This window comes from Azolla caroliniana, unplaced genomic scaffold, assembly GCF_043228905.1.
Source record: "Azolla caroliniana isolate FFs.n. ecotype wild unplaced genomic scaffold, voAzoCaro1.0.p SCAF_9, whole genome shotgun sequence".
Lineage (NCBI taxonomy): Eukaryota > Viridiplantae > Streptophyta > Polypodiopsida > Salviniales > Salviniaceae > Azolla > Azolla caroliniana.
The window spans coordinates 18,091,910-18,110,930 of record NW_028230444.1 but is presented as its reverse complement, the minus strand read 5'-3'; the positions used below and the strand labels follow the sequence as shown (position 1 = coordinate 18,110,930).

The 19,021-nt window shown below is 45.9% G+C and overlaps 1 protein-coding gene across 1 annotated transcript; it reads right to left on the bottom strand.

The window, feature by feature from the left end:
• Positions 1-5,160: 5,160 nt before the first annotated feature.
• On the bottom strand, positions 5,161-7,012 carry LOC147860374 (uncharacterized). The gene is made up of 2 exons (XM_087324561.1): positions 5,535-7,012; positions 5,161-5,389 (listed from the first exon to the last, which is right to left on the bottom strand). The coding sequence occupies exons 1-2, from the start codon at positions 7,010-7,012 to the stop codon at positions 5,161-5,163; spliced, it is 1,707 nt and encodes a 568-aa protein (XP_087180687.1).
• Between the last annotated feature and the right edge of the window lie 12,009 nt (positions 7,013-19,021).

Here is a 19,021-nt window from a genome sequence, read left to right as displayed (position 1 = left end):
AAACATCAAATATCAAACATGAATAAGAAAGATGTAGACCTACATTGGAAGACCTGCATGAGTTTGAAAGCTTTGAACAAGCCTTAAGTTTTCTCTAACATATACTAATCTCTCCACTTGTTTCACCTTCAAACGGTTCCTCCTTTTTGTATGTGCTGATGCATGTGCATTCCAATTTCTTTCAGCAGCTCCAGAAGAGCAATCCTATGACACAAAGTTTTAGCTTCATAAATGTGAAATTTAGGAAGCTTCCTAATCTGATAACGGAGTTCATGGTATACATCCCTGAAATGCTGACACAGTTGGAAGAGGAAAATCTCCAAGATCGGATATTAGCTACCATATTGGAAGCGGAAAATGCATTGGCTGGGCCTCAGAAGGTGCAGCTTATATGAATCTCAACTTGCTAACTTGGAATATACAAGGAATTGGTGGCACCCAATTCCGGATGAAAAAGAATGTGTTGGCTGCTGAAATTCAGCGATGCACTGAGGCAGTGTTGCCTAATATTATCTTGGTGCAGGAGCACCATCTAGATGGGGACAAGATCGATAAAATAGGAAGCATTTGCCCCGGAAACTGGACCAATACATGGTCAGCAGCTACGGGAGATAGGCAGATTCAGGGGGGAGTACTTATAGCTATGAAAGCTAAGTTTACTGCTGACTGTACAGGCAGGGGTAGTTTAATAGAGGGTCGTGCTATCTACATAAGGATAAAACACAGTTGTGGGCACTTGGGCATACTGAACATTTATGCCCCAAATTCAGCTACTGAAAGACAAGAATTCTGGTTGCAACTAGTGGCCAAGAAACTAGATGCTGAGTTGTGGATCATTGGAGGAGACTTTAATATGGTGGAGCATCCAGAAGATAGAAGAGGCAATGCAAATGGAATGGTACAGGGGGCAGAGAAGAATGCATGGGATAAGTTTTGTTTAGCATATAATGTGATAGATTGTTGGAATGCCCCTAACTTTCAAATGCAAAAAGAAAAATCTCTTCGCTACTCTGGAGTAGGAGGAAGTGTGCACGGGAGGACGATGTCTAGGCTGGACAGATGGTATTTGGACCCTTGACTCATGGATAGGAAAGGTAGATGCATTATTTGCCCGGGTACAATGTTCTCTGATCATGCCCCAGTTCTGTTACACATACAAGAAAACAATCGCTGCAAGCCACATAATGTGAAGGTTTGTAAGGAATTGGTTATGGATACTAAATGAACCGATGATATACGGAAAATATGGTATGATATCAGATGGAGGTACCTTGACCCTGCTCATAGGCTAGCTGGGAAACTTTAGGCATGTGCAGGGTTTTTTCAACAAAAAGCGATTGAAATTAGAAAAGAGATAAGAGAGAAAATGCAAAGAATGCAATGGTCACTCGCTTCTATGCAACGACTAAGAGAATTATACCCACATAATGTATGGATTGAGGCGCAACTTGAGGAGGCCAAAAGCAAATTAGAGAGGTACCAAAAACTTAGGAGTACCTATGCCTATCGAAGTAGGGCAGCAAGCTGGATGAGGGTAGGAGATCAGGTTACTAAAGGTTTTTTTGAAGGTGTTAAATGCAAAGGATCTGGGTTTCAACCTTCATGCTTAAAAAAGACAGATGGCACAATGACCACATGCAAAGAGGAAATGCTTGAAATAGCCACAAGCTATTATACTCAACTACTAAATGTATGCAATAAGGATCTGATTCATCAGGTTGCCTTTAGAAATATAATAAAGAGGATACCAAGGAAAGTTACGGCTCAAATGATGGACCAACTAAATACCCCTATAAGTATGCATGAATTGTGGGATGTTATTGGGGATATGAACAAACAAAGTTGTGCAGGAATTGATGGACTTCCTCTATACTTTTACATCCAGTATTGGGATCTAATTAAGGATGACATGCTGGCAGGGATGCAACACATTATGGTAGAAGGACTAATGCCCACAACAATGTGTAGAGGCATGATTTATTTAATACCCAAGGCTGGTAAAGACCTAGCAACGCTTGATAATTGGCGACCATTGACGATCCTTACCAATACATATAAGATAATGGCCAAAGTCGTAAGTAAGAGATTGAAAATGGTACTTGGGGACATTATACATACAACGCAAACTGGTTTCTTGGAAAACCGGAGTATTGTGGACAATGTGATAACATTCTGGGAATACTCAACATGGGCTGAGGAGCAAGAAGTGGACCTAGCAGTAATGCTACTTGACTTCGAAAAAGCATATGACAGGATTTCATGGGATTTCCTAGAAGCAATGATGGCAGCCCTAGGTTTTGAACAACAATGGATCCGTGGAATGGGTGCCTTCTACAGAGGTGCATCCAGCCAAGTGTTAATGGCTAGAAGTATGGGGAAGAGCTTTAAGATGCTACGTTCGGTACGCCAAGGATGCCCATTAGCCCCGTATTTATACATAATTGCAGCAGAAGCTTTGCATTATCAAATTGCTGATAGATCTTGGCAAATACAAGGCCTTACCTTACCCGATGTTGAAGTTATGGTGCTTGATACGACATATGTTGATGACACAATGACCTATGTCAAAGGTGATGCACACAACTTGGGCAGATTGCAAAATGCAATTGATGAGTTTTGTAGGGGATCTGATGCTAAAATAAATTGGAATAAATATGTGGGCATTTGGATCAGTAATAAACCCATGTTAAACTGGGTCCCCGACCCCAATTTTAGATGGTTGAGGAAAGGAGAAGCTACTAGATACTTGGGCTTCAAAATTGGTATGGACATTGATCGGGCAAAACACTACAATCTACTAGTGGATAAAATAAAAATGAAGCTAATATGGTGGAATGCAAGAAAACTATCCTTTGCGGGAAAGATTGTGATTGCAAATCAGATTCTAATGGCCACTATATGGCACACTGCTGCATGCTGGATAATCGTGCCCAAGTCGATGAAATTGATAAAAAAGATCATTAGAAATTTCTTATGGGGGGGGCACAGAGGAAAAACAAGCCGTTGCAAAGATTGCTTGGACCACACTTATAAAAAGGAAAAGTGAAGGGGGGGTGGGATTGATAGATCCCGTGATGCAAACGAAGGCCTTGTTAGGCAAACTAGTGGTCCGGAGCCTACAACCTCCTGAGGCACCTTGGAAAGTTCTATGGCGGAGTAGATGGAAGATGTGGTTGCCAAGACAAGGTGGATGTTGGCCTAGCAGCCCATTTTGGGGCTTTGTGCCAGATATGAGGCCCAAATATTGGGGAAGTATGCAGAGTCTTTGTGCTATCGGAATTATGAAAGCATGGCAAGAAATCAGAAAGGGGATCATATGTAGGTGGAGAAATGATGCATATGCGCGGATATACATGCCAATTGTGTGGAACCCATTGATTAGAGATGTGGATGGGCTGATGATAGGCCAAAAAACAGGTTTCAAATGGGCTGAGTTAATCAATGCCCAAGGGAATGCATTAGTGGAGTGGGAGAGGTTTTTGTCCAATGAGGTGGGCACTCAAAAGGCTAGAATATGGAGAATAAGCAGGGGTAAAGGCATGCTCAAGAGAATTACAGATGCCATTGCATGCTACAAGAATACATTGGAAGAGGAAGAAGTAACAACCTCTGAAATTGCGTGGACAGGTCTTATAGATGCTGAAAACTGTTTAATTGGCATTAAGGGAATGAAAGTAGAATCGAACGAGGTATGCTACTACAAACTAGAGCACGGAAGGGCAAGAGGTGAGCAACCAGTCTTTCAAAGAGAAAAGCCGATTAGGCTGATCGTAAAAACTGGCAAGAATATGATTATTGACCCTAAGCCAAGGGAGATCACACCGGCGACAGTGTGTTGGCCTATAGAAGGGCATTTGGATCAGTTATCATGGGACCCAACCAGGTATTTTTGGAGAACTCAAGGACAAACTGATGGGGAAAAGCTGGTTCAATTTTTCAGGTATAACACGAAGATTGGGAGGCAAATTCTTCTAGAACAAAAACATGACAAGGTTGCGGCAAGGAAATTTTGGATGCAGGAGGGCATAAGTGAAAGGAGACTAGATAAATTCTGGAAAATGATATGGCATGACAAATATGACCGCAAGATAATGATGTGTTTATGGCTTATTGCACATAGAGCCTTGCCGGTAGGGACATGGGGTAAAGGCCCCAATGTAGACCCTAGATGTACTGCATGTGGACAGATAGAAAGCATCTCCCATTGTCTATGGGAATGTCGTGATGCAATGGCTGTATGGGGAAGGGCACTTCGTTTGCTTTGCCATGCCTCTAGTTCGTTCACCCTCAACTGGGGACATGCTTGTTGGATGTGTCTTGACGTTGATGTGGCGACATACGATAGCACATGCAATGCTAAGTACAGAGGGGAGAATGGCATTGTTCGGCTGATCCCTGACAACAGGGTACCTACAACTTGTGTACAGAATCAAAAACTTGAAGATCTTCGGATGTTGCTTGCCCCCATTACTATATGGCATATATGGACAGCAAGGTGTACCAGGGTATTTTCCGCACACAAACGCCCTCGAGCTGAATCGATTAAGCTAATTTGGCACACACTCATAACTACACTAAGAGCTCAATATGAGCGGATTAATGGTACTAATGATGCTGCAGACCTAATGAGGCTGAATTTTCGAAAAAGATGGTGTACGACACCGATGGCCGCAGCAAATGGAATGGATATACTATGGAAGTATGATGTACCTAGATGGTTGTTTCCCCTCCCATTAGTTGAACGAGGGGCGTGAAAGACATGGCAAGTGGGATAGTGAAGGTAGGTGATGTATCTGAAAGGATGGCTTGAGTCATATGTAAAAGTGTAAGATAAATAAGTGAGATCTCGTATGTAGGCTAGGATAATCTTGGCACGGCCTACCTGAGAAAGGGATCGTGTTCATGTATATTTTAACTAATGGAGTATATTCTTTTTTGGAAAAAAAAAAAAAACAAACAAAGTTTTAAGAAAACAATATATGTCATTGTACTATATAGAAGATTAATAAAATTGAAACATTAATAAAAAATGAAATATAATACCTGAGACAATACTCTACAAGCTAACGATTGTAGTAAGGGCACATTGTCCCCATATCTTTCCCACCATGAGACAGGTTTACATTTTGCAATGTGTGATTTTGATAGTTCATTGCTAAATCAGCCCACACCATTCCTATACATGTCAAATTGATCTTGCAAGATTTCACATTCATCTATAGAATATACCTTTTGAATATATGCAAGCCATCCATCTGTCATCTCTTCATTCATAACTATTGGTTGATCTTTGGGCTTCCATAAAGGATGCAAAATATGTGCAACAATATAAATTGGTTTTTTGAACCACGACCAACGACAATCAAAATGTTCCAAAACCTCTTTATATCTGCACTAACATTTGAATTTGAATTAAAACTCGTAAACAGTTACCAAAATATGCATAACGTAGTTGATATCAATGATTTAAAGAAATGAAAAAGATGCAATAAACAACAAATGTACATACTACATAGTACATAGAAACATATTACCTGTCCTTGTTTAATGTATTCTCTCTCGCGCCTTGTTGCAATTTGTCTCTAGCCCTCCTCATGAACTCATAAAGTAAGCCCATTGTAGATCCTTCATGATCAGTTAGCCGCAAAACAGAAAACAGTGGACGCATAATCGAAATTACAATCATAATTGACGGCACAGTAGAGTTATCTTGCACAATGGACTTCACCTTGACCGCATCTGGCTTTTTGGAGTCATTCCAATCCTCCCAATAGTTACTAACCACAGTTTGTTCAAGGGCTCTCCAAACTCTTGCCAGCCTCTCAAGGACAATAAGAATGTAGCCAAATCGAGTGGCACTTGGCCTAAGGAGCACAAGAGATGAATAGTTGCTGAAAATTTTTCGTGCATTCCTCTTCTTGGAGAATAGTCTAACCACACAATTTGCTCTCTTGTGCACTTGACGAACCCAACTCAACTTCCCAATATCCTCTAGCAATAAATCTAAACAATGTGATGCACAAGGAGTCCATACAAGGCTTGGGAATTCAGTCTCTAGAATGTGACCCATGCTAACACAATTAGATGCATTATCTGTGACAATTTGCACCACATTTTCTACTTTTACTTCCTTTATCGCAGTTGATAGCATTTCAGCCAACCATGGACCATCAACCCTTGTAGAAACACCACTACAATCAATAGTTTTAAGGGACATTATGCCATAACAACATGAGACCAAAATATTCACAAGTGTTCGCTTGCTAGTGTCAATCCATCCATCTAAAAGTATGGTAACTCCATATTTTGGCCAAAGGGCTTTCACATTTTCCACTTTGTGTTGCACATTCAAATGCTCTTTCTTTAAATATTTAACTCTTAAATCATTGTAGGTAATACCACTATACTTTTCCCCAATATCAGAGAAAGCTAACAACATGTTCCTCCAACATGACATTTTCAAAAGATTAAAAGATAGATTACCTTCCACAATGCATCTAACCAACATTGTGTTTGCATGGTCTTTCTTGATCAACATAGCGGCAATTGATCCTCTCCTTATTGTGCTTTGAGTGAGACTTTTTCTTCTTGAACCTTCTGTATCTTCAATATCAATAGGAATTTGGTCTATTGAATCCTTCTTAGATGAGGCACATATGCTATCCATTGAAGGTTGTGATTGGAACATTGAATCAACCATTGAATCCACCATGCCTTCTTGCTCAATTTGTTTTTCCATGGCTTCTACTTCTTTAATGCGTTTTAGCTTCTTGCGAGTCAATTCACTTCCTTGTGCTACTGCTATAGCATCTTGATATGCCTCTAGAGTTACTTGCTCACACTTGTCTATACCTTCACCTTTAATTCTAGCAAGGTGAGCAACTAAACGTGTTAGTGTCCCAGACCCATGAAAACCACATAATTTGCAATCCCAATAATAGTTCCCAGATGACTTCCCAGCTTGTTTGTTCAAACAATATTTATCCCATAAGGGAGATTCCTTGCGTGGCATGGTTGATTGAGGACAACAAGTTCTAGAGACTCGAAGTTGCCTTTTATATTGTCCTAAATTCATGAATCCACAATGTTAAATGTGTGAATAAGGAAATAATGTGATGTAATAATGCAAGAAGTGTTGAGAATCAACGCTCTGATTCGCCTTCACCGTCCTCGGCCACAACCGAGAAATCACGAATCAATGCAGCAGAAAATAGGAAACACAGAGAAAGACACGATAACACAGGGATTAACGTGGAAAACCCTATACGGGAAAAACCACGGGAGTCCTCAGACTCCAACTATCACTATGAACAGAGATGTACAAAGGTGTAGCTACAAGGCAACAACCTTGAGCTCACTGTCTTCGCCACAAGCGGCGGTAATACACAGAGGCGTCGACCTCTTCCTCTCTCTCTCTCTCTCTCTCGGCTGCTCTCACTTCGCTCTCTCGGCTGAAAACATAAAAATGAGCAACAACATAAAACTGTTTGCCCTAAGTCATATTTATACACATATGACTTTCGGGCTATTTACAAATATAGCCTCAAGGGCCCTTGGCAAACATATTTATAAGTATGTCCCCGCATCCGGATCTCTCTCCAGGTACATTCATCATCCGGCTCCGTAGCCGGGTCTTCGTCTTCCGGCTCCGTAGCCGGGTCTTCGTCATCCGGCTCCGTAGCCGGGTCTTCGCCGTCATTCATCTCCGGACATCCCATCCGGAGGGACCGAAATCCCAACAAACTCCCCCTTCACTTCGGCATGGGATGTCTCTCCAATCCGATCCTCTTCCGGCATGCTTCCAGCTTGTCGGGTGTGAGCACCTTGGTCAGCATATCCGACCCGTTCTCGTCCGTGTGGATCTTCGTCAGCACGAACTCCTTGTCTTCTATCCTTTCCCGGATCCAGTGGTATCTACGCTGGATGTGTTTCGTCCGGGAATGGTAGGCCGCGTTCTTCGCAAGGTGGATGGCACTCTGACTGTCACAGTAGAGTCGGTACTCCTCCTGCCGGATACCGAGCTCTCTAATGAGGTCCTTCATCCATATTATTTCCTTGCCGGCTTCAACAGCCGCCATGTACTCCGCCTCCGTGGTTGACAACGCAACCGTTTTCTGCAGCCTCGACTGCCACGAAACAGCTCCCCCTGCATACGTCATCACATACCCTGATGTGGACCGGCTGGTATCAGCATCAGCCGACATAGCCGAATCGGTAAAGCCGTCGAGTTCGGGCTTACCGGAGCCGAATCGGAGGCACACATTTGCCGTGCCCTTCAGGTATCGGAGTATCCACTTGACCGCGTTCCAGTGCTCTTTGCCGGGATTACTCATGTACCGGCTCACCACTCCGACTGCGTATCCAATGTCCGGTCGGGTACACACCATTGCGTACATCAAGCTCCCGACGGCAGAGGCATATGGTATCTTCATCATATCCTCCTTTTCAACTTTTGTCTTGGGACTTTGCTTGCTGGACAACTTGCAGTTTGTCGGGAGTGTTGACCCGACCGGTCTAGCTTCCGACATGTTGAACCGGTGAAGCACCTTTGTCACGTACTTCTCCTGTGACAGCCACAACTGCTTCTTCTTCCGGTCCCGGATGATGTGCATCCCTAGTATTTGCCTCGCCGGACCCAAGTCCTTCATTGAGAAGGTTCGGTGAAGAGCCTTCTTCAGCATCCGTATCTTGACCTGGTCCCGTCCGACGATCAACATGTCGTCCACGTACAGGAGGAGTATTAGAAAGTCTCCTCCTTCGAACTTCTTCACAAACACGCAGTGATCGGACTGCGTTTTGTGGTACCCTTCGTCTGTCATGAAGGAGTCGAACTTCCGGTACCATTGCCGGGGAGCCTGCTTCAGACCGTAAAGGCTCTTCTTCAACCGGCATACCAGGTGCTCCTTCCCTTTCTTCTCGAATCCTTCCGGTTGCTGCATGTAGATCTCTTCTTCGAGGTCACCGTGAAGGAATGCCGTCTTCACGTCCATCTGTTCTACCTCGAGGTCCATGCTTGCCGCTATGCTCAGCACCGTCCGGATGGAGGTCATCTTCACTACCGGGGCAAATATCTCGTCGAAGTCGACGCCCTTCTTCTGCTGAAACCCCTTCACCACGATCCTGGCTTTGTATCTCGGGGGGTTTCCGGCATCTCCCGGTTTCAGCTTGAACACCCACTTGTTACGGAGTGCCCGTTTTCCTTTCGGCAACTCCACAAGTTCATATGTGTGGTTCTCATGCAGGGAATCCATCTCCTCCTGCATGGCACTTAGCCACCTGCGGCTATGGGTGTCATGCTTCGCTTCTTCAAAGCTCTCCGGCTCCCCCTCGTCGGTTAGCAGCACGTGCTCTGGTTCCGGAAATCTCCGGGGGGGCCTTCTCTCTCTTAGAGGATATCTCCGTTCCGGAGCTTCGGTAACCGGCTCCTCCGTTTCCTCTTCATCCGAATCCATTTCGGGATCGGGGCCGGTTCCGGTATCTGTTTCATCTTCCTCGGCCGGTTCTGTTTCTTCCCCGTCTTCGGCCGGATCCTCGAGTGCTAACCGGTCCCTTGCCGGTCGGGACTGCTCCTCGTAGAGTTGATTCTCACCGGTCGACTTGGAGCTCTTCATCTTCTTCTCCGACTCCCAGTCGGCGAGTGTCTTGTCCTCCATGAAGATGATATCTCGACTCCTGAATATCTTCTTGTCGACCGGGTCCCATACTCGGTAGCCGAACTCGTCGTCGCCGTAACCGAGGAATATGCATGGCCGGGTCTTTGGATCTAACTTTCCTCTCCGGTCCTTTGCCACATGCACGTATGCGAGACACCCGAACACCTTCAGATGCCGGTAAGATACTTCCCTACCGGTCCATACTCTCTGCGGCGTGTCTCCGTCCAAAGGTACTGAGGGTGATCTGTTTATCACGTATGTCGCCGTCGACATTGCCTCAGCCCAAAACCCCTTGGGTAGTTTCGCATGCGCCAGCATACTCCGGACCCTCTCCATTATGGTCCGGTTCATCCTCTCGGCCAGCCCGTTCAGTTCCGGCGTCTTCGGCACAGTAAACTCGAGCCGGATTCCCTTCGAGCGACAGTACTCCGCGAACTGCCCCCGGTATTCCCCTCCGTTATCCGCTCGTATCGCTTTCAGCTTCTTGCCGGATTCTCTTTCCACTCTCGCGTGGAGTTCTTTGAAGACGGACAATACTTGGTCCTTTGTCTTCAGCGGTGCCGTCCACAGCTTCCGGCTATGGTCATCTATGAATGTTACGAAGTACTGGGCTCCGCCATGTGACTTCGTTTCTACCTGACACACATCAGTGTGCACCAACTCCAATGGTGCGCTACGTCTCATCGGTGGCCTTGAGTGGAAGGAGGCTCGGTTCTGCTTACCAGCCAGGCAATCGGTGCACTTCTCCAGGTGCACATGCTTCACTGGAATGAGGTTGTCTTCTGCAAGCCTCTTCATCCCCTTCTCACTCATGTGGCACAGTCTCTTGTGCCACAGCTCACCGGCAGTGTCGGCTGCCACGTTCAGCTCCTCCGGACATAACCGGGCATTCATCAGGTACAACGTGTTAACTTTCCGGGCCCGAGCCACTATCAGACTCCCCTTGCTGAACTTCATTACGCCGTTCCGGATGCTACCTGTGTAGCCTTCATCATCTAGCCTCCCGGCTGAAATCAGGTTCAATCGAACCTCCGGAATGTGTCGAACATCCTTCAGCAGCATCTTGCATCCGGTTGATGTCATCAGCCACACGTCTCCTATGCCGGCAATCCGGCATGTACCTTCATTTCCCATCCGGACACAGCCGTGCTCCCCGGCTGTGTAGGATGAGAAGTATTTCTTCTCCGGGGTCAGGTGGAACGACGCTCCGGAATCGACCACCCAGGTCATCTCTTCACCGGCAAGGTTCAGCTCCCTCTCTTCGGTAATGAGCATTATCTCTTCTTCACTTGCCGCGAGTGCCGTCGTTCCTTTCCGGTCCTGCCCTCGCCGATCCGGACCTCTCCGGTCCGTGGCTCCCCGGTATGCACCGTTTCGCTCCGGTGACTTCTTCGAATCGGTGTCGTCGGCTCCGTTGTCTTTTCGGTAATGCCGACAATTCTTCCGGAAGTGCCCCGGCTTCCCACAGTGGAAGCATGTGGGTCTTCCTCTTGACTGCGACCGGGTCCCCGACTTCTCCCGTCTTTGCGGACTCCGGTTCCATTGTCTTCCCCGTTCCGATTCGGTAAGCAGCGCCTTCGAGTCGGAGGCCGGTTCTTTATCTCTCCGACGCACTTCTTCGTTCAAAATACTTGTCTTTACCGTTTGTAGAGACAAGTTATCTTCGGTGCAGGAGGTGCTGAGAGTCACCACCAAGTTCTCCCAGCTTTCCGGCAGTGTACACATCAGAATGATGGCTTGCATTGCATCCTCCAACGGGAACTTGATCGCCGCAAGCTGGTTCACAAATCCCATGAACGTGCTTACGTGTTCCACCATACTCTCGCCGTCGTGGTACTTGAGGTTCACTATCTTCCTCATCAGGGAGGTCCGGTTCAACGCATTCTTCCTCTCGTAGAGACCCGACAGCTTCCGCCACATCTCGTATGCGTTGGTGTCGTTCGCCACATGTTGTAGAACGCTCACGTCGACGTATTGCCGAATGGTTGCAACGGCTTTCCGGTTCAGAAGCCTCCATTCCGTCTCAAGTACCCCCTTCGGTATTTCCGACCTGTCAATCGGTTCGTACAGGTCCCGAACAATCAGAAGATCCTCCATCTTGATCTTCCAGTCGGCGTAATTCTGCGCATTCAGCACCATCATTCCCGGCTGCCCGCTGCTGCCGCCTTCCATTTTCTGCACTGCCGTCGCTCTGATACCACTTTCTTGAGAATCAACGCTCTGATTCGCCTTCACCGTCCTCGGCCACAACCGAGAAATCACAAATCAATGCAGCAGAAAATAGGAAACACAGAGAAAGACACGATAACACAGGGATTAACATGGAAAACCCTATACGGGAAAAACCACGGGAGTCCTCAGACTCCAACTATCACTATGAACAGAGATGTACAAAGGTGTAGCTACAAGGCAACAACCTTGAGCTCACTGTCTTCGCCACAGGCGGCGGTAATACACAGAGGCGTCGACCTCTTCCTCTCTCTCTCTCTCTCTCTCGGCTGCTCTCACTTCGCTCTCTCGGCTGAAAACATAAAAATGAGCAACAACATAAAACTGTTTGCCCTAAGTCATATTTATACACATATGACTTTCGGGCTATTTACAAATATAGCCTCAAGGGCCCTTGGCAAACATATTTATAAGTATGTCCCCGCATCCGGATCTCTCTCCGGGTACATTCATCATCCGGCTCCGTAGCCGGGTCTTCGTCTTCCGGCTCCGTAGCCGGGTCTTCGTCATCCGGCTCCGTAGCCGGGTCTTCGTCATCCGACTCCGTAGCCGGGTCTTCGCCGTCATTCATCTCCGGACATCCCATCCGGAGGGACCGAAATCCCAACAAGAAGAAATTGTTTAAAATTTAAATGATAAGCATAAGCAAATGGCAAATTCGAATGGAAGATACTTGCCTAAGAAAATGGCATTCCATCCCCATCAAGAGGAAAAAATTATTATTCATTATAAATGAATTATAAAAGAGCACATAATCACGGAACATTTACCTGTGATGTCGGTATGCTCTTGTATGAAGACACTATTCTTTGATAATTCACCACAAGCTATCAATGTCTCTATCTGCCACCAACATTGTTGTATTAAAGAAGGGATAGACACACATAAAACCAAAGCATACATGTAACATGTTGTATTATACTATAGTCTATTATAAATTCCAAAATACTTGTTCCAAAATCTCAAGTGTGATAGTGAAAATTTAGTGAGATATCATGACTAGGAAATAGATGTAAAGAGTGTCACAATTGTATGCATCATGAATCATACATGTATACAATACAATACAAACACGCACACACACATGTACATACACACATACATACAATACAATACATATACATATGTGTGTGTGTGTGTATTGTATTGTAAATGCTCACTTCTTCTCTTCCTTTCTTTCTTGCGTGGCCAAAGGAAGGCACAAGATAAAGAATGAGATAATTGCCACCTGTTGTCGAGAGTTGAGCTTTAGCTCTTCCCCATCCCTCCGCTCTATGCCTCTCCATCTCACATTGAACACATTCTCCAATGATGAGGTTTTTCTCAAGACTCATCTCCCTCTTCTTTCTTCTCCAAATCAGGAGGCCTTTTAATGGCTGGTTATGATTGAATTAACCAGCCATTAAAAGGCCTAGATTAAGCTCAATTTGATGTCTATTCCATGTCAATGTGAATGTCATCAAGGATTGAAAATGTATCTATTGTATATAGTCTATTTATGATTAAAATTGCTTTGAAATTTTATGAAATTCCGGTCAAATTAGCACAAGATAAAGAATGAGATAATGGCCGCCCGTTGTCGAGAGCTGAGCTTTAGCTCTTCCCCGGACCCCATCCCTCTACTCTACCCCTCTCCATCTCACACAAAAGACATTCTCCAATGATGAGGCATTCCTCATCTCCCTCTTCTTTCTTCTCCAAATCGGGAGGCCTTTTAATGGTTGGTTATTCAATCATAACCAGCCATTAAAAGGGCTAGATTAAGCTCAATTTGATGTTTATTCCATGTCAATATGAATAGTCATCAAAGATTAAAAATGTATCTACTATATATAGTTTATTTAAAATCGAAATTGCTTTCAAATTTTATGAAATTTTGGTCAAATTAGGCCAAAAATAAAACTCTGTTTTATGCTCTCTATGTGTGCACTGTGTAAGATTAATTAACACTAAAATTGAAAGCTAGAGTTTACTGTATTCTGTATACTAATATAATATAATCAAGATTCAAGAAGCAATATTAGTTCATATACCATAATACATGCGTAAAAACCTAGGTTGTTGGAAGCTTCAGAGTTCAGATTTCCTGTAGATAGCTTCCATATCCTGCTGAAAAACCTAGTGTCTGCAAAACGTAGGAAATTGTTACAAAAAAACCCCCAATTATTTTCTTTTTCTCTAGTAAAAAATACCCTAGAAAAATAATTTTTAAATTATTTACAAATTTAGCCTTAGAAAAAATGACAAGTCCAAAAGGTTGAATACGTTTAGAATACGTGTGGGTATTCTAAAACGTACTCTATCTATAAAATACGCATTTTTTAACAACAATGAATTCGGCTTGCGCCCGAAATACAGCTCGTGAGCTGACACCTTGTCCCCGATCCGGTTCTGGATGTAAACGGCCGTTTGGACCGCCTCCGCCTAGTAGAACTTGGGCATGCTCTTTTCCTCCAGCATTGCCCTAGCCGCGTCAATTAGAAACCGATTCTTCCTTTCGGCCACACCGTTCTGTTGCGGTGTGTATCTGCAGCTGAATTCTCGCCGAATTCCTTTTTGTTGCAGATAGTTGTTGAATTGGCCGGAAAAGTACTCTTTTCCGCCATCCGACCATAGGCATCTGATCTTCCTCTCTGATTCTCGTTCCACCATCTTCTCGAGGCTCCGGAAACACTCGAAGACTTCACTCTTCCGCTCAATGAGGTAGATCCACGTATGCCGCGTGTAGTCGTCGATGAAGGAGACGAAATATCGACTCCCGCCAATGCTTACATTTTGTGTCGATCCCCACACATCCGAATGGATAAGATTGAGCTTGTTATGGCTTTGATTTCTTTCAGTGGGGAATGGAAGTCGGTGTTGCTTCCCGAGTTGGCAGGCTTCACAAATCTGGGCTCTCCGGCCACTAAACTTTGGCAAACCCAAAACGACTTATTCCATTTGCAGGTCTTGAAGCGTCCGGTAGTTGACGTGGCCGATGCACTTGTGCCACAGGTCGATATCCGACTCGACCTTCTGTCCTTTGGCGAACAGTGCGGTGCCGACATCATTGGTGTTGAGGATAAACATCCTCCCATCTCTGCGCCCTTGCGCAATAACTTCGCCTTCATCCTCAATGAAGCACCCGAGGTGCGTAAACCACACCTGCATCCCCTAGTCGACGATCTGTCCGACCGACACCAGGTTGTTCGTGATCGTCGGAACATGTAATACATTCATCAGCTTCCCCCTCTGTCCGACGTGGCTCAAAGGGACTTCTCCGACGTGCACGATCGGGTGGGGAGTGTCGTCTCCGGTTTCGACAACTCCCGGTTGATCCGGCTTCTCCAAAAAGGAGAACCACTCCCCGTGGCTCTTCATGTGGTTTGATGCGCCGGAGTCAACGTACCACACTTCCTCCGATTTGGAAGTGGTCTTCTTCATTGAGTTTGCCTTGTGCTTCATCACCAAGGCTAGCCCCTTACCGTTCTTAGATCCCATCGATCCGTTTGCATAGTGCGAGCTTTGCCGGCCTTCCTTACCGGTCTTGCCGGATCCGGATTTGTCCGAATCGGCACGCTTTCTCCAGCACTCGCTTTCCCTGTGGCCCTTTTTGCCACAATACCAGCATTCCGTAGCGGGTTTGTCTTGCCGGCCTCCGGCACCACCTTGACTCCCCCTACTTGTGGAAGTCCCGGAACTGCTATCGGCACGCTCATTGTGCCTTCGTTCCTGCTCTTGCTGGCCGCCTCCATTGCGTGCCGACATGCCTCGTCCACCACGCCCGCGAGACCGATCCGCTCCCGTGTACAACATCCGGTTGTCTGGGGATGCACTAGTAGATGCACCGACGTGGTTCTCCTCGACAAGGAGCATCGACTGTAAGTCGAAAAATGAGGGTGTATTCTCCCTTGTACAAACCGCAGTCCGGAAAGCTCCGAACTTGGACGCCAGGCCACCAAGACAAACCTGCACCATCTCGTCTTCCTCTACGGTGACGTTAATAGAGGCAAGCGAGTCACAGATCCCTTTGATCTGGTCTGTGTAATCTGCCACAGACATGTTCTTCTGTCGAACATTGCTCAACTCCTGTCTGAGTTGCAGCTTCCGGGCAGTGGTGCTTGCGGCGAAAACCTTTTTCAGGTTTCCCCAAGCATCCTTCGGTGTCTTGGCGTCACGGATATGGTTGAGTAGCTGGTCACCGACACTGGACGCAAAGCAGTACATCACCTTGCTTGCCGCCTGTTCCCACACTAGGAAGTCCTTGTGTGTCGTCTCCGGTGTTGAGTCGTTCACTCCGTCGACATAACTCTAGTAGCCATGCCCAAGCAGGTACTGGTGCATCTTGTATGACCAAGATGCGTAGTTGGTTCTGTCGAGTTTCTCCACCGGGAGTGACGTAGCCATACCTCTGTCCATTTCTCCTTTTGTGTCTGTTTTCCGATCTATTAGGGTTTCCTTCACAAGCGTAGATGTCTACAGCAGAGGTTCTCAACCCACGCGCTCTGATACCATGTGAAAGATTGCTTGCGGAAGCGTTAGAAAGAACAATACACACACAGAGAGAGAGAGAGAGAGAGTACGCGGGAGAGACAGAGAGTGACAGAGCAAAACACACTATTTCCCAAGATTATTTTAATACTCTGTGCTCTGTATCTACAACGCGCTCATCAACGCTATTTATACAAGTCCACACGGGACTGTTGAAGTACGACGTACTTCAATGCTCACACGAGCATCTGACACTAACTACGAGAATATAACTGCCTAGTAGTCTAATCTATACTAGGCTTCCGGTTACGGATTGGATCCGGCATATCGGCTCCTCTTGTTTACCGGTCCTTACTGCTTACCGGCTCGGTTGCTCACCGGCATACCGATTCCTCTCGCTTACCGACTCGTGCTTATTCACCCGATCCGGCTCCAGTTGAGCTTGCCGCTCAACACTAGGTATTGAAGTAATTCGGACTCTAGACAACATTATGATCTCCCAACGACACTACATCCTCAACTTGTATACAAGAGTTTGGGATGATTGAGTGCAAATCTATGGTAACCCCTCTCGATCAAAACCTCAAACTAGATGCCGACTCAGGCACCACGGTGTGTGAGCCGACCCATTATCGACAACTCATTGGCAGTCTTATCTACCTCACGATCATTCATCCCGACCTAAGCTATCCGATCAATCTCCTTATTCAATTAATGCAAACTCCACGAGATATTCAATTGGATTGTGCTAAGCAAATGTTACGATACGTGAGTGGAACGATGGACTACGACATTCTCTATAGCCAATTCGACTCGAAGGGTACATAGATGACGACTTGGCTAGTTATAGCACCGTTGTCGCGAAGTTTTACGCACGTGTGTTACTTGGGCGGGACCACGGGGGTCTTGGACTAGGGAGTACTCAAGGGATAGAGAAGACCCGAGGTTTGCTTTACGACAATACTACTTCCCGACCCCTTCCCAAGCAAGGTCTCGTTGCCCTTTGATTTGTGAGGCCGGTGGCTCTCGTTGATCACAACTCGTCGACTTTCCGAGATCACCGCACGAGCCAAGTGACCAAATAGGTACAAGCAAGATGAGCACGCAACATGAACGCACAAGGGGACGATAACACAAACACGAATGTCCGTACGTCTTTATGAGGAGGAGAGGTGCATGGGCACGCCCGAACGCTCCCTCGTCACAAGACGTCGAACGTACGAGGATGACACAAAACACATGCACAAATGCTCGTACGCCTTTATGAGGAGGAGAGGTGCATGGGCAAGCCTGAACGCTCCCTCGTCACGAGACGGTCGTACGTACAAGGAAGACACAAACACACGCACAAAATGCTCGTACGCCTTTATGAGGAGGAGAGGTGCATGGGCAAGCCCGAACAGTCCTCTCGTCACAAGACGGTCGAACGTACAAGGAAGACACAAACACACACACAAATGCTCGTACACCTTTATGAGGAGGAGAGGTGCATGGGCAAGCCTGAACGGTCCCCTCGTCACAAGACGGCCGAACGTACAAGAAAGACACAAACACACGCACAAAATGCTCGTACGCCTTTATGAGGAGGAGAGGTGCATGGGCAAGCCCGAACGGTCCCCTCATCACAAGACAGCCGAACGTACAAGGAAGACATGAATAAAGAAAGAAGGAGAGAAAGAAACACGAATGATATCGACCAAAGAGAGAAATACGTGTTCGATTCCAACAATGGCAACTTATAGTTAACCACAAGCTCAATCAAAACATAAATATTAAATGCCCTTAGAGACAAAAGCAAATCTGAACACGGCGAAGATGAACACACGAGCACCACCAAAATGCCAATCCCAACGAACCACGACCACTCGAACGGCAAGCACACGGGCTCGCAACGACGAACGGGGCGGAGCAACGTCGAACCAACGAAGCTTGGGCTCACGAGCATTTCGAGTGCCGACGCGAAGAAGACAATCATGTGGCGATGTGAATAAGAAGATGAAGAGCTTCGAAGGAAAATTGGCGATAGTCTCCTCCTCCCCAAAACGTCCTCTCGAATGAGCCCCCCTCGACCTCCTTTTATAGGGAAAAAAGAAGGGGGGGTCACCAAATTTATCTTCAATGAAAAAGGAATAAAATTCCTTAAATCACGTTGCACTATAAGTCCAAAATCAAATCATGCACCTCTAGCTAGTAGTCAATGTGACTATCCACTAGCCCACTAACTCTCTCTTATATAATATATAAATCTATCTCTATAAATTCATAGAATGTCTCCCCTCTACCTTTTATCTCTCCTCTCTCTTACTTTTTGCACGAGCTTCTATACCTCCATTTCACCCTTTCTTTTCCTTTTTATTTTGCATATGCACAATTAATTGTTTTTGTGTGCACACACATTGCACATGCACATTTTTGACCCCCCCTTTCGCCGGTTTTTCCCACTCTCGAGCACGCCACATCATGACACCGTTAGACGATCGACATCCGGATTTTGTTTTCTCCATCGGCAACAGAGCAATATCATGGAGCAGTAAAAGGCAATTGATTGTCGCTCTTTCCAGTACAGAGGCTGAATAGAGGGGTGTGATGGTGGTTGCATGTGAATTTGGTGGATTTTGGCTCAATGTTTGGCAAATTTTTGCTAGATATGCAAGGATTTCGTGGGATTT

Excerpts from the sequence above, each read along its gene's own strand:
- LOC147860374 (XM_087324561.1), bottom strand. The coding sequence starts at position 7,012 with ATGCCACGCAAGGAATCTCCCTTATGGGATAAATATTGTTTGAACAAA. Across the intron at positions 5,390-5,534 it reads AATACATTAAACAAGGACAG|ATATAAAGAGGTTTTGGAAC; the intron begins GTAATATGTTTC and ends ATGTTAGTGCAG.